General features: G+C 39.7%; 1 protein-coding gene across 2 annotated transcripts in view; it reads left to right on the top strand.

Annotated features, from left to right (window-relative positions):
- CTNNA2 (catenin alpha 2) overlaps positions 1-16,133 on the top strand; it is a 478,672-nt gene that overhangs the window by 356,979 nt on the left and 105,560 nt on the right. For both annotated transcript variants that reach the window (XM_054632611.2, XM_077177858.1), the window contains one exon: positions 6,515-6,595. In XM_054632611.2, the coding sequence (XP_054488586.1) occupies positions 6,515-6,595 (81 nt within the window). The remainder of the gene's footprint in view (positions 1-6,514; positions 6,596-16,133) is intronic.

The following is a 16,133-nucleotide window of genomic DNA, read 5'->3' as shown; positions in this document are numbered from 1 at the left end:
CCCTGGAGAAGAGAAAGCTTTGGGGTGACTTCACTGTGGCCTTCCAGTGCCTGAAGGGAGCCTGCAGGAAGAAGGCAGAGAGGATATTTGCAGGTGATGGAGTGGCAAGACAAGGAGGAATGGCCTCACACTAATAGAGAGGAGGTTTAGATCAGATTTGGGATTAAATTGTTCAGAAGCTGTGGCTGCCCCTGGATCCCTGGGAGTGCCCAAGGCCAGGTTGGAGGGTGTAGGGGGATAGAATATAAGCAAATAAAGACAGTGTAGAAAGTAATCCTACCCCTAAGGAGTTGCAGCTGGGCCAATGATCAAAGATGAGGAACAGGCCTGGCTTTAGCAGGCCACAGCTGTAAGCAATGAGCAGAAGATGCTGCAGAGGAGTGAGGTGGCTGGGTGAGAAGGGCCCTGGAGTCCCGTGGCTGCTTTGTGCACAAGAGCCAGTGCTGTGAGGAGCTGCCCACGAGAAACATCGAGAAGGTTTGGAGCTTTTGTGATGGGAGACAACTGCATGGGACCCCTGCAATGAGATGGCAACAGGATGGGGCTTGGAGCAACCTGGGCTGGTGGGAGGTGTCCCTGTCCATGGCCGGGGGTGGCACTGGCTGGGCTTTCATGTCCCTTCCCACCCAAACCATGCTGAGATTCCATGAGTTCTGTCTTCTCCTTTCTCTGTGGTGACTCAGCCTTTCTCCTTTGCAACCACATAAACAAAGCTCTAAAGACCTTACTACACAACCTTTTCTTTACAAATTACAAATTATTTTTTTTTCTTTCTCTTGATGAAATAAATGAATTATTAAGAGGACATAGGAATGCACAAATTTCAGTTCCACAGGAGGGGTTTCCATAGCAAAATTGAAGCTGGAAAATGGGTGACTGCAGAACCCCCAGTGCACTTCCTTAGAATAAACTCTAAAACCAAAATAATTTATACAAATAAAAATATTATAAAATCACTGAACTGAGTACCACAGTAATTCATGTTCATAACACATTTCCAAGAGACTTCTTAACACTCAGTCTTTCCTTAAACGTATTATTTTAAGAAGTCTTCTTCAGCTCATCTCTAGAGGAACCACACAGATTTTGTAAAACTTGTTTTCCTGACCCATCTCCTTAGAAAATTTCTAGAATTTTCAACTTAGAGTGAACTTTAGTCTCTACTTCTCCTGGAATATATTACTTAGCCTTTTCCTGACCCAAAATGAATAATCTTCTGTCAGAAGGGGACTATGTATTGGTATGTTTAAACGTAGATTTCTGCTTAAAAGCACTGATGCAGCCTATGCCTGCTGTTCAAAATGTTTTTCCTTTTAGTACTAAGCTTCTCTTCATCACTTTTAAAAGGGCTGTTGAACATGGACATAGTTTTAAAGGAGTGATGTTCAACATTTAAAATAAAATATTGGGACAGATATATTTTTGAGCAGCAATTTACACCTTAATAATACATTGTGATATTGAAGTTCTGAATAACCTGTAAATAATGGAGCCCTCTACCTAGGGGATGATGAAAACATAGAAATAGATCAGTGTTTGGTAGCTTTTGGATCAATAGATAATCTTTCCAGCTGTCTCCTGGAGGCTAAATTACTTGAAACAATAGTGAGAGTGTCTTGGACATGCAACACTTGATGTTTGAGGAGATTGACTCTCCCAGATATTTTGGCTTACATCTGAAGCAGCACAGAAAAAAGAGGAATGTCTGAAAATGGTGGTTCCAAAACATCTTTCATTGATTATTGTTATTAATATTGTTACTGTTTAATTGAAACCCCGAGCTTCTAAATTGCAAACTTTAAAGGAAAATAGTGTTCTGTAACAATCACTCTTTCAGTTGTGATACACATTGGGGTTTTGCCTGTGATATTCTTTTGTAGCCTGCTCTTGCCCCACTTTTTGTGTATTTCTTGGCATTCCATCCCCTTTTATAGGTCACCATTGTCAGGTTACTTACATTATAGGTTACTTGTTCATCTGGCATTTTTTTATAATAACGTGCTCGAAGTATTGGCTTTGCTCCCCCAACATCTCTAGGTGATCCTAACTTTTCAGTGCAAATATATTCATTACAATAACATCTGTCCTTATCATAATTTTGGTAATAGTAATTTCATCTGTTTTGTGGGCTGAAATTTGAGCTCTGCGATTTCCTCGTTTGTGGTATATCAGGAATTATTAAGAACCAACAACACAGTTCCAGTGTGGAGCACCTTCTTCCAAGGTTGACCATATCTCATCTCAAATGCACTGAGTCTCTGGGCTGATTGGCCTGGCTGTCCTTGTCTTGGTTCTGTGAATTCTCTAGGGTTAGAAAAACGTCCTGTTCAGTACCTCATGCTGATCAAAAGACTTCTGTAATGAGCAAATCGTGGGATGTAAATGTCCTTAATAGTTGTGATACATATTTGGGGAGTTTATTATTTTACCTTAACAGTTTAAAGTGTAAAAAGGAAAAATGGAAGGAGAGGGAAAGGTCTTTGTAAAAAGGAAAACCAGTGCTATACCTTAGCAGAGATCTTTCTAGCATTCAGCAGATACTGACATTTCTCACCATCCTTAAGTGCATTTTGTTCTTATTTTATTTCATTTCCTAACCAAATGAAGTTGAAATTCCCTGTATAAATAAATTCTAGCCTTAGTACCACGCAGTTTTACCTGTAAGGCTTTTCAGACTTTGATACACATTACTGTGTTCTGTCTTTATTGTTCAGATAATGCTGTTGGCACTGGTTGGGACTGTAGGCATTTTCTGGAGTAACAGAACCGTCAGTACCTTGATTTCTTCCACTTACCAGACATGGATGTGTTGAAAAACTACACAGCTTCTCATGTGAGGTGGCAAATCAGGCTTACAAACACTTTAGTGTTAGTTTTCAGGGAGCTGGATCTGACATGAAGTGACCTGGGAGGGACCTGCAGCCTCGGGGCAGGAATGCAGTGGAAGATCCTCTCCTGACCCGGGGCAGTCTGCAGCCAGCACAGCCCCTGGTCAGAGCCTGTTGGAATTGGCTCATCCTGAACTGAAAATAAATCAGATGGGCAGGGAAAAGCTCTGAGGAAATTAGAATGGAAGCAACTCAGACTGAGAAAATTGTTTGAAAATATCTTGAGTATGCAAATGCTGTTAATGGTCACAAGAAATCAGGGACTTGATTAATATATTCTCCTGTTGCAAAGTTCTCCTCATTACACCATGAATAGATGTAATTCTGTCCATGAGAACTTGAATACAGATATTTTGGCATTCAAGGAATTCTGTGCATTTCTCCTCCTTCTCCTTTTAACCCAATGCCAGCAGCAATTTTTACTTCCTTTTCATCCCAAAGTATCTTTCTTCCCTTTGCAGAGAAAGATTAACAGAGAAATGGCAAATGGCTAAATACCAAGCTTTTTCATTTTTTCAGGAAACCAATAAATTCCTTTCTATCCCTTCTAGGAATGAAGGCCAAAAATTTATCACAGAGCAACAATAAAATAAGAGTATTTAAGGACTTAAATAAATAAACTTTAATAAACTTATATTTTCAGCACAGAGCAGATGGTGTTTGACAGACCTGCCTGAAGCTATGTAGCATCACATGCCATGCTAGTTATTTTTCAATAATGTGATTTACTAAACAAATTTCTTTGAAATCATATGCTGAAGAAGGGGGTTTGTATACAGACTAAAAGGCCATTTTATAAGTAACAGGTGAAGGTCAGTTAAAATTCCTGCATAAGTAAAAATGGTGCAGAACAGGAGACTTCAGCCTTATTTGTGTGCATTAATAAAATGCTGTCATTGAGAGAGCTCAGCTGGATCTCTTGTTTTGGTTTAGTTTTCCAGCACATCCCATTTAGCATCTCAGGCAGCACTGAGGCACAGTTTGGGCAATTGCACACAGAAATGTGGGACAGGCTTTGCTCTGCTTCGGAGGGACCAGGGACTGGCCAGATGGATGTGGACAGTTTGTGTTGTGTGGCCTAAGGGTCACAGAAGGGTTCCCAGTTGTTTTGTGTTTCACAATAGGATGTACCTTAAGGGCCACTGTTTATATAAACACTGTTTATTTAAAACTGGAGTTAAAAAGTTACCAGATAGATTTGGAGGGAGGTTTAGGAGGGATGCTGGATTTAGGCTGCCATGAGCCTGCTCTCAGTGAGAGTTCCCACCTGTCAGACAGACAAAACACCCAGATTAGGAACATCACAAACTTTGAGGTCAGTCTCAAAATTTCTACTTTTATTTTTTTTTTCAATGCCCTTTTCCAGGAGCCTTTTCCTCTAAATGGTGCTGTTTATCAAATGCTTAATTTATTTAGTGTCACTCTATCCCATAGCTGACTACTCTGGAAGGATTCCCAAGTTCCTGCTCAAGGACAACTTTCTGACCCCTAAGAGGGTGCCAAGCATTAATTGCTTGACCTCACCATGTTGGTGGTGAATATGAAATATATCTGCCCTGCATGAGGTCAGTGAAGGGGAATTGTGAACCACTTGTTTTATTTGAGACCTGTAAAATACCATCCCTGTGTAGTCTTAAGTGTCTTGGTGTTTGCTCTTTGATTATTCACATTGTGTCAGTCTCACCGGAGTTTTGGCCTGTTTAGTAAATTATTCCCTGATTTTATTTAAAATAAGGAAAGAAGAAGTGCCAAGCAAAGGTTATCTTTGCCCTAAAAAGAAAAAAGTCTTAACATGTCTTCTGTGGTTTTGGATCTTTCTAAGCCAGTCCATTAAAGCTTAAACAATTAGAAGGAAGAGAAGAATTTAAAGAATATTAGATAAATTGAGTTATTTGACTGGGAAAATAAAGCATCCCAGAGTGTGAATTTAACCAAGGAAACTTGGTTCAGCAACTGCACAGCACACAGCTGGAGTAATTTTCTTTTTTTCTAAGTTTTCTTAGACTGTAACTCTGCAGTCTAACAAACTAGAGCCAGGCTGAGGCTGGCTCATCTGGCAGTCCCTGCTGCACCATTCTATCATCAGGAGAGGCTTCCTGAACCCAACTTTTCTGCCTCAGCTTTATTGTGAAATTTCAGCTTGAAAAACAGGCTCGATTGTGTGCACATATGACACCTGCTGTCTTGAACAAAATACCAGGGACTGAATTTGGGACATCTAAAACCAAAAGCCTGTGCTGACATTGCTCAGGCTAAAGAGATGTGGTTCTTCAGCTGGGGACCAGAAGAACTCAGTCAAAGGATGAACACAAGAAAAGTGAGATAAAAATATCAGCGGGTGACACAGATGCCTCCTCTTGTGTGATAGCAAATGCTTTATCTCTGTTTTCTGGTGTCAATTTGTGTGATTAATTCCAGAATTTGTAATGGATCCTTTTTAGAAAGCTAAGAGGTAAATTTATGTTTTGTATTAAATTCTGGTGGCACTTGATATTGTTATGTTTGAATTTCTATATAAAAGAAAGGGGATGGTTTTTACAGATTTTTAAATGATCATAAAAGCTTTGGCCTCGTGTCATAATTAGGATTACAGGCAGTAACAGCAAGCAGGCGTTCTCTGGAATGAATGCCTAAAGCAAAGACTGGAACAGAGGCCTCTTGCCAATGTAGGGCTGATAACAGTGCTGTGCATGTGAGAGGGTACCATTGAAAGGGTGTCTTTAATCCCCATCCCACCCCAAAAGTGACTTCTCAATAGCTCCCAGAAACTGTGTGCTATTAGGCTCAGCTGGAAAGAGAATATGGCTCTTAATCATATGCAAGGAACAATTCTAAATAGAAGCATTTGAAAACAGCCTTGGGAAGGAAAGAGTACAGCCAGAAAGAATGGAAGATCATTTTGATTCTTGATGAAAAGCTTTCAAACAGAGTTCAATGTGCAAAAGATGTGACAAATCTTTAGAGAAGTAGTTTTCTCTTAAGAGAAAGGTAATACAGCTAACAAAGTCACTTCATGCTTTTTGTGCCATTGAACCTGAAAACCATATTTTCCCCCCATTGGTTACGTGACACAAAAGGCTTTTTTCCCCCTTTTTAATCTTCATGAGGAGTTTTGCTTTGAGACTTCCTGCAGGAAAGTGTTTTAAGTGGAATTCTTCTTTATACTGAACCTAATGTCTGCCAATGTGATTCCTGTTACAGGCGTAGGGACCATTTTCCTTCTGTCCTCAAGCTGTGTTGCTGCTTATTATCATGTTTAACATTCCCAGTGCTTGGCAGAATGGAGATTAGCAACTCTTAATATTCATTTTATAGTGAAAGGTCTTGCCAGATTTTTTTGAGTATTAGCTATAATATATGCACATAATTTATTGGTGGAAAAGTTCTGAACTCTCCGGTGAGTCACCTTAATCTTTGTTCTTATCACTTTAGGATTGTTCTAAAATAATCTTCTGTGCCTCCTGCACGTAAACACGTTAAAAACATTACTTTGGAAATATCAACTTGATGGTAGCAAACAAAAAAGCTGCAATAATTTCCTTTGATGAATCCTTATAATTTTTTTGTTAAAGTTTATATTGCCTAGAGGATTTTTCTCTAACTCTAAAATTTTCTGTTTTTAACAGACTGGAAGGAAGGAGAAGGGAGACCCACTCAACATTGCAATTGACAAGATGACCAAGAAAACACGAGACCTTCGGAGACAGGTGAGCCCTGATTTTGATATTTCCTGATTTTCCCAGGAAATCATTGCTTTCCAACTCCAGGCTGGTTTCTCCACATGAGGAGGTGTAAAGAATTGGTGTCCTCATTTAGATATGGCCCTACATTGCACATGACATTAAGGAAAGTAGCGACAGTTCCTGTGACAAAAAAAAAGGCAGAAGAAAATGCATTCCAAGTGCAACCCCCAATGGTCTCTCCATGTGGGAGGGGAGGCAGATTGTCCAGACCTTCCCTGCCTTGGCAGCTCAAAAACCCAGTCATGAAAACAGTGGCATATGTGCTTATTTGTGTTTTATTTGAATATTCTCACTGGAGTAACAGGAAAGATGAGCAGAATATGAAAAATTGTAAGAGTAAAATATATTCAAAGAGAACTTCCAAGGTAGTGTACTAAATAAAGATCCTGTGAAGGTACAGAAAGTCATAATAAATAAAAATTTTGGTAGAGAGGTGGATGTCCCATCCCTGTAAACACTCAAGGCCAGATTGGTTGGGTCTGAGAACCTGATCTCATTGAGGATGGCCCTGGCCCTGGCACAGGGCAATAAACCAGATGACCTTTAAATGCCCCTTCTAACCAAAACTATCCTAGGATTTTATGAATAACTGCAAAAACTAGTTTAAACCATACATTTTGGCTTTCTTCTATTACATTTATCATTGTGTTTTGTGAGAAGAAAGGTTAATTTCAAAAGCTTGAGATGGAAAAGAAGTGAAAGGAGGTTGGCAACCAAAAGGGAGAGCTTTCTCTTTATACCTGCAAGTTAAGGCAGGACAGATTGCCTCTTTTTAGGTCTTTTTTTCCTCCCTGTGAGATGATGCCAGTTCTGCATTTTTTTTTGTACAAATTATTAATAATAATAATGATAATGAAAATTCTACCTGGCCTCATTGAAAATGATCCCAAATCCAGAAAACTACCAAACCAAGTAAAGATTTAAATGTATCCTCAGGTACCTATTTGCAGCATGATAATTTTGGAGAGAGTGGCCCCTGTAGGCATTTTGAAATCAGTGCTCTGCAGTGCTAAAACTCAGCTCATTTCAGCTCTTCCTTCCTAACCTTTAGCAGACATGTTTGAAGATCATCTTCTCAGAGCTTATTTTGCCAAATAAACCCCTTGCAGTGGACCTACAGACAATATGAATCACTGAGTCTCCTATATAAAGCCTGGCATCACATCTCCTGCTCAGCTAATGACAGGAGAGAGATCTCTGCTGTTCTGACCTCCACATTTGTGGGATCCTCAGCTCTGCAGTGGAGCTGGGACCATGTGTTGCCTCCCACCTCTGTTCTCACTGCTTCAAGGAAGTAGCAGACTAACACATGAGTGAGTTCTGTGCGAGGCTCTCAGCAGTTGCCTGAATTACTCATCCCTAAAGCCAAATTTACTCTGAAACGTGATACAAAAATGGCCCCTGTCTGAATAAGCTGTGTGCTTCTCATGTGTATTCACCCCTGTGCAATGATCAGCCTCAGAGAGGTTGGAATTCTGCATGTGGGTAAAGTGAAACACAGATATTGTATTTTCCTGCTTGGAGAGGAAGCTTTTAATACAGTTTCTGGTATTTATGGAAGTTAATCACGTAGGTATAATGTTTATTAAATTGTGGCAGTTGCTAGTAAACTAATCAAGATTAAATCATAATTGTGCTGGGTTTTGCACAAACATAGAGGAAGATGGAGTCTGCTTTCAACAAAGTGCATTCTGACTGTAAATCATGATCCTTCAGAATTATGATCAATGTTCTGCCTCATCACATGAATATAATCAGCAGAGTACCTGTGTGTGGCTACCCAGACCTGCCCATGCACTCCCTGCTAAATTCCAGAATGTGAGGGTTTCACTGAGGGCTTGGTTTGATGCTGGGGAGAGAGGCCTGAAGATTCAGAGGAAATGAGCTGCAGTGGAGATTACAGTGTCCCTCTGTTTCAGTCTTTCTATTCTGGGCAAAATCATTGCAGAGACAACCAACTTTGAATATCATCATGCCTTCTGTCTTAATTATTCCCTTTTAAAGCTTGCTTTTCAGACTTTGGATGTTTAAAGTTAACCCATAAAACTAGAAAACCTGTGACAGTGTTCACAGGGGTCTTAGGATGAGGGAAGAGACGAGGATCTGACTCCATGTTTCAGAAGGCTTGATTTATTATTTTATGATATATATTATATTAAAACTATACTAAAAAAATAGAAGAAAGGATTTAATCAGAAGGCTGGCTAAGAATAGAAGAGGAATGATAACAAAAGCTTGTGTCTTGGACAGAGAGTCTGAGCTAGCTGGGCTGTGATTGGCCATTAATTAGAAACAACCACATGAACCAATCCCAGATGCACCTGTTGCATTCCACAGCAGCAGATAACCATTGGTTACATTTTGTTCCTGAGGCCTCTCAGCTTCTCAGGAGAAAAAATCCTAAGGAAAGGATTTTTCAGAAAATATCATGGCTACAATAACCTACAAGAGGTGTTTTGGTGATGAAAAATACAAACATAGATAAATGGATTTTTTTTTCCCCCAATTGGTAGTCAGGGTCCCTTGCAAGTTTTCAGTTTTCACTCATCTAAGACTGATTTTCCATTTTCTCCCCAGGTCACTTAGCTCTTTATTTGGGAGGTTTGATTTCATTATCTGCATAACATGCAGACATGGGAAATGATTGTGGATGGAACACATGGTGCTAAAATTCCGCCTCACAATTCACAGTCACTTCAATATTTCTTATTCTGATGGAATTACATCTTTTAAACTTATCATTTAAACTCTCCTGGGAATTGGGAAACTATAATAGAGATCTAATTATATGTCTTACTGTAAACTGCCAGTAAGAACATGAAGCTAAGTCAGACTGAGCAAGTTCTTGGAAGCAGGCACACCTCACCAGCCCATGGCTTACTGCTGCCATTCCTTACTGGATTTTCACCAAATCACAGCATGGTTTGGGTTGGAAGAGACCATAACACCCATCTCTATCCAACCCCCTGCCATGGGCAGGGACACCTTCCACCAGCCCAGGCTGCTCCAAGCCCCATCCAGCCTGGGGGCACTTCAGAGACAAATACCTCTTGTAATTTATTTGTGCAAATTTGGTAAAACAAAGACCTTGGGGACAACATCTTGATCATATTCAGTTTTTATCATCTTCATAGGTCTCTGAAAGGCCTTGAAATCTGCTTTCCTTTGATTAATATGGGTTACACCAGTTTGAACTGGATCCCAGGCTTCAGCATGTTCTTGGATTTATCATCTCTCTCTGTTCCTTGAGCAGCAGTGTCTCAGCTTGCTCTTTCTGTTGCTCACTTCCATGTAGATTGACTTGTATCACTGTTTATGAATGATAGTTAGGGTAAAAAAAAAAATAAAGTTTAGCACTTTGAAGCTGGCCAAAAATTGGTGTAGACTCTAGAAGGACTCTCAGAATAAAAAGCATGAATAGTAACTCATGGAATTAGACTGACGGCACACCAAAAACTGAAAGAATGTGTTCTGTTGGAACAGATTTTATCACAGCTAACCCATACAATGTCAATTAAATTATAGATAGACTCTTATATAAGTTTTCAGTCTGTGGATTAAATCTCTCTACTCAAAGATATGCATAGGTTGCCTCTTTACAGAATGTCAATGCTTTGAGGAAAACACAGGACTTCCTCCAAAAGAGGAAATCTTATTGTCTTGTTATTGCAGCAAAGCTGTCTCACACCCAGACCAGATGACTTCAAATGCTGTAGGGAGGGCCAGCAGCACCTAGAAATTAAATCTTGGTGCTCTAGATCATGATTAACTGACTTAATTTTTCTGTTTATCCTCTCTTTACTGTGCTCTGTGAGGATAAGCAAGACTTACTGTCCAGTTTTAGAAGAATAATCTGAAGCTCAGAAAATAAAGTTGCTTCTGAAGGTGAAGCTGCCTCACTTGAGGTGTTTTGTGTTGTACCAGCATTAGGAGGTGCACAGCACCTGGATATTAAAATATAAGACAAAGGGAAGCATAAGGGCTCAAAAAGCAAAAAAATCTTTAGTGAAAAACAGTGAACCCATTTCAAACTTAATATACATTAAATAACAAACTTATTTCAGCTTCCCAAATGAAGAGCACACCCAAAGAAATAAAAAACTCATACTGAGGGGGCAGGGGGAAGAGGAAAAAAAGAACTCTGAACATTCACACCAGCTGATGTCAGTTATAGAAATCAGGTGGAGATATAAAGAAGTGATTTTCCTTCAGCCTCCCTGCAATCACTGGAGAGTTCATCTCTGGAGGGTGACTTGGCATTTTCCAGGATGTGTCTCGTGTAAGCTCTTTATACACAGGGAGCCATGAAAAATCTGATTTCTAAGTAAGGCATCCTAAAGGTGGGTTTGTGTGAGGAGTGCTTTGGCTTTCCAGCTGTCCATAGAGCCAGTCAACAGTGCAGCAATCAGTGCATTTCTGGGGGGGCTGGGGATTGTGTTCTCCTTCTCTGATGTGCCCTTTGTTGCAAACCTGAGGGCATTGGGTAAAGTTATAAATATTGAAGGGGGCTTTTTTTTTTTTTTTAATTAAGATCTGTATAATTTAAATAAGGGAAGAAAACAGAGAATGAAATAGTCACAGACCTTCCCTAGCTCACATAACACTGTGAGAGTTTGTAAGAGTTGATGCAATGCTCTGAAAATGTAAAATTTCATGCAAGTGTGAAGTAGTAGCAGAATATCCAAGGAGGCTGTAACTTCAGAATTTAGTCTGGCAGGAATGTTTATTAAGATTTATTTTGCAAAGGCAGAGTTGAAACAAGGTCACACTTAACCAGACGATCCCCAGGAGTCTGTGCTGTATTACCAAGGGGGAGTTTTGGCTGTTTCCAAGAGGAAGTGCAGTGCTGTTGCTGAGATTGCCCCATTCTGTTGCATGAAAATACATTTTGAAAAAATGCTGGCATTTTTCAAAGGGAGCCAGCCACAAATTAATCTGAACCCCTTTGAACCTCAGGCCACCTGTGGCATCAGCTCTTGCCTGTGAGAAACTCAGCACCTTTCCCTTGTTGCTCAATAGGTTTGATTTTCACCTGCAGTGACTCCAGTGCTCTTGAATATGGAAATGTGGAAGCTGGCTTCCCAAAAGCAGTCTATTAAATGCTAATACAGGTTTATTTCTGTGCCAGGGCTACATGTCTATGCCTTGTATTGATTTGATAGGGATGCACTGCATTGTTTGTAGTTCTTTTCTAGATTTGTAGTTGTTTTCTAGGTACAGAGGTGTTAGTCTGGACTCTGGTGTGATGCTGGCTTAGAAGGCAGAGGTAGCAGTGCCCCAAGTCCTCTGCTCCTACAGCTTCCACTGAATCTATGGCCTCAGGATTAGGGACACTCTGAATGTCACCAACGTGGTCTGAAAGCACTGGGAGCTCCTGGCATGCTGATCAATATTTTCACTTTTTGTCTGCTCCCATTTCGTAGAAAAAAGTGGTGTATTTACTTCAGGAAAGGACTTCTAGTAAAATTTTCAAACATCTGATCTAAAGAATTAGGGAAAATGCCCTGTTATTTGAATTACAATCAATAAGGATTTTGATTTTAACTTCTTTGAAAGCACATGTCTTTGTCTCCCTCAAAATGCACTTCTAGGTGTTTATCACTGTGACATTGAGGTTTTTATGGTGCTCTGAAGTGCTCCAGAGGAAATGGAGAGTGCTTTAATACTGCTGATTTACTCTTTCAGGTCTGCAGTAATTTCCTTACTGCCTAATTATAAGGCTTGGTTTAATTTACTCTACACATAATGTTTACTGATGCACATATGGTGCCATATTTCAGGAAACTATGCCCATATCAGGTACTTTTGGGTAAGGCTGCAGTGTGTAACAGTTTCATCAAACAAAGGAAGTTTTGAGCTGCAACATAATATTCATGATGGATTTTTTTTTTTTTTCCTGGCAAAAGCTTCAATGTAGTAACCATGGCTGCTTTTGCTTTTTTGAAATAGGGACTTGATTTTTTTTTTTTTCTTCTTTTTTTAACTGAAGTCACTTTAAGTGAGCAGAGGGTTGGCCTTTCAAAGTGCCTTGAGAAGAATTAGGAGGCAAAAGTCAGTGACAGCTCTATTGGAAGAGAATACTGCACATAATTTGTGTATTATTCCTCAAATACTGAGCCCTCATAAAATCTCAGATATTCCAACAAATCTTTGTGTTTGGAAGATGCCTCCCTCTCTAATCACTGCAGAGGAATGAGTATGGAGTTTTTAAAATACTTTTTCATAAAAAACCACTGTAAATGTGGGAGAAACTCAATGGGAGTGTGTGATGTTGCTACATTATCAATAAAATTACCCACAAGCCAGACTAAGAAGGCAAAAAACCCACCAGAAATGTATTTCAAGAGACTTCTGTTGATAGTAGTTTTACATAAAGAAGCTTTCACGGTTTGTAGTGTCATCTCAAGAATGACCTGTAGTCACATCAGCTAAAGGCACTTAGAGAAGTTTGGGGTGATAAAAATAGCCCCAAATGTTGGTGCAGTAGCATGAGATAGGGAGCACCATAAACATGGAGGAAAACACAATCCTCTTCCAAAGCCTTCTCCAATTCCATCCTCCTAATGGCTTTTGAGCAGTGGCAAAGTACATGGAGTTTAATTGCCAAATGGGATTTCAACGTTACATTTGTTTCTTAATTGACATTAATTTTGTTCACTAACTCTATTTCTAAGTGTTATGAATTATCTTTAATGTTATGTTCTACTTGTAATTAAGCAACCAGACACAAAAGGTTTGTTTGCAATTGTTACTGTGTAAAAATTACTGCAAAGGAGAAGAAAACAAAGTATAAGTGAAACGAGATAAAAGACAAAAAAAAAACCCAAAAAAACCCCAAGAACACACCCCAGACTGATCTCACTGCTGGAAGGGCTTTTTGAAAAGCATGGGTGATAATTGATAGTATCAGATATCAATCATCTCTGTCCATAGGGCAGGATCCACTGGTGACTTTGAGTGAGTCTTGGACAGGATGATGAGAAATCCATCTTTGCAGCACACAATCAATTTTTAATCTTGTTTCAGCCATTGTCTGGCACTTCAACAGACAGGTCTACCCAAGAGCTGTCATCAGCTTCCACTGGGCTCAGTCTCTGGGTCTTGGAGAAGCTGAAGCCAATATTTTACTATGCCAGGCTGATCATGCAGCTGGGTTAGGTGGGACTGCAAGGGTGACACATGTGACATTTATTGTATTAAACCTGTAAGACTTATTGGATCTGACTGCTCACACTGAGGATAACTTCATTAAGGGTTTTTGTAGAAAATTTCCTTCTCATCTTGACCAAATAGCCGTTTCATCTCCCCAAACCAGCTTTTTCCCTTTTATTTATTTACTGTATTTGATTTAAAAAAGCCCCATAAAGCTCCAATGCTCTACTTGATTTAAGTATAATTTCAACAGGACGTGAGACAGTAAATGAAACTACACAATAGATTGTGGTTCTTAGTTTAATCCTTGCACTATTAATCCATTTTCTCTATTCTTCCTCATTATCCTCTTTGTCCCACCTCTTTTACATCAGACTCTAGGTTTGCAGTTTTGGTGACATTTCTGACACTTTACAATCTTCTTCAGTTTTCACAAGGTTATTTTTCAAAGTCTTATCCCTTTTTTTTCTGCTGGGATAACCTATAGTTTTTTCCCCCTCTTTGTTCCTACATGCAATTTCCTGTTCTGCAATTTCATCCTCCCACATTCACTTTATCACAATTCTACCCTCTCAGGTCATAGAGAATGCAAAAGTTAATCACTGTCTCTTCACTTCTGGGTTATTTTGACTTCCCTAATGTTTTTTCACTGTCTGCTCAATTCCTACCTGTATTTCTGGTTTTCCCACATTTTTGATTGGAAACTCTGTACTGTCCTCTACCTGTTAATCCCCTGTATAATTCTTTATTTTTAGAAATAATGAATATTTAATAGAATCCCAGCACTGCTATCAGAGTTGGGTCTTTGTTGTTCTATCCAGACATGAAAGACAGAGTTCATACCCTGATAATCCTCACATGTTTGGGGTGTATGTGGTTAGCATTCCCCCAAACATATAATTTTTTTTCTCTGCTTTCATTTAACTGCACTAATATTGCTAGCAAGCCTGAGGCTTGCCCTCACTGAAAAATATTTTTTGAAAAGGCTGTATAAAATTTTTCTGTCATGAAAATTGATAAACCACCCACCTTAGGCCCTAAAAAAAACCCCAGCAAACAAACAAACAAATTTAAATCAATGGGGATTAAGTACCTTAGCACAATGGGGATTAAGTACCTTAGAACTGGGTTCTTCCATGCTTTGGGACATGAACCATTTTGAGGAATCCTTTGTAGTGGCCCATGACTAGGAGGAATGTTCTTTGTGTGTGTTTCTTATACTCTTCCAAATTTTTGGTCAAAAATTGTCACTTCAACTTGCTTTCTGTTAGCAAGTTCACCCCAAATCTTTCTCCTGATTATGGCAGCTTCTCTATAGAGAGAGGAAAGCTCACACATGGAAAAATATATTCAGAAGCTGAAACTAAAAGAGAGCAGGTATAGATTAGATTTTAGGAAGGAATTGTTCCCTGAGAGGGTGGGCAGGCCCTGGCACAGGGTGCCCAGAGCAGCTGTGGCTGCCCCTGGATCCCTGGAAGTGCCCAAGGCCAGGTTGGACATTGGGGCTTGGAGCAGCCTGGGCTGGTGGAAGGTGTCCCTGCCCATGGCAGAGAGGTTGGAACTGGGATCTTTAAGATCCAGGCCATTTCATTATCCTAATAAGTATTACCTGTCTTTGTTACCTGTATTTGATTTCTCTTTGTCTCAAATATTACTTTATCAATCTATTCCATAGATCTGTAGTTTGAGTATCCAAGTGTGATACATGTTCTAAATATCAGTCTTTTTGCTGTTTAATCTGCCAAGACAGCACTGGTGGTGTTGCTGTCCCCATCCCCCAAGTTTACCATTCTTTGGTCAGATCCTTTGTGACAAACTCTGCAGAATTGACTGAGACTTTCTCTTTAGCACCAAACTGCAGCAGCTCCTAATGGTCACTGCCTTATTCTCCAGAAACTCAATTTCACAGCATATTGGAGGTGACACACCTTAACTTAGTGGAGAAGGCTTTATTTTCATCCCTTTCAACTGAATTAATGCCTGTTTGGGAGCTCTCTGCAGGTGCAAACTGGAGCTGGGTTGCAACACCCATTAAATGGAAAATGGTGAATAAGGTGCTCCTTGGTAAACTTTTGTTACAGGCAGCTCTGCACTGCCAGGCTTTATAAAGTTTAACAATCTGTTGGAATCATTAATCTCCTGCTGTGGCTTTACCTTCCAGTGGCAGGATTAGACATTTAATTCTCTACTAGACTGTAAGTAGCACTGAGACATTTTGGTTCTAAAATTGTTATATAGCCATGGAAAACATCGTTTTGGTGGGCATTTAACCTCTTTGAGCTCAATTATGGCTGTGAACTGACAATGATAAAAGTGCCCTAAATAGTGCTTAGAACAGTGGAGCATGATG

The sequence above is a fragment of the Agelaius phoeniceus genome, chromosome 4 (assembly GCF_051311805.1).
Source record: "Agelaius phoeniceus isolate bAgePho1 chromosome 4, bAgePho1.hap1, whole genome shotgun sequence".
Lineage (NCBI taxonomy): Eukaryota > Metazoa > Chordata > Aves > Passeriformes > Icteridae > Agelaius > Agelaius phoeniceus.
Note: the sequence above shows the minus strand (reverse complement) of the source record. Positions and strands in the feature narration are given on the sequence as shown.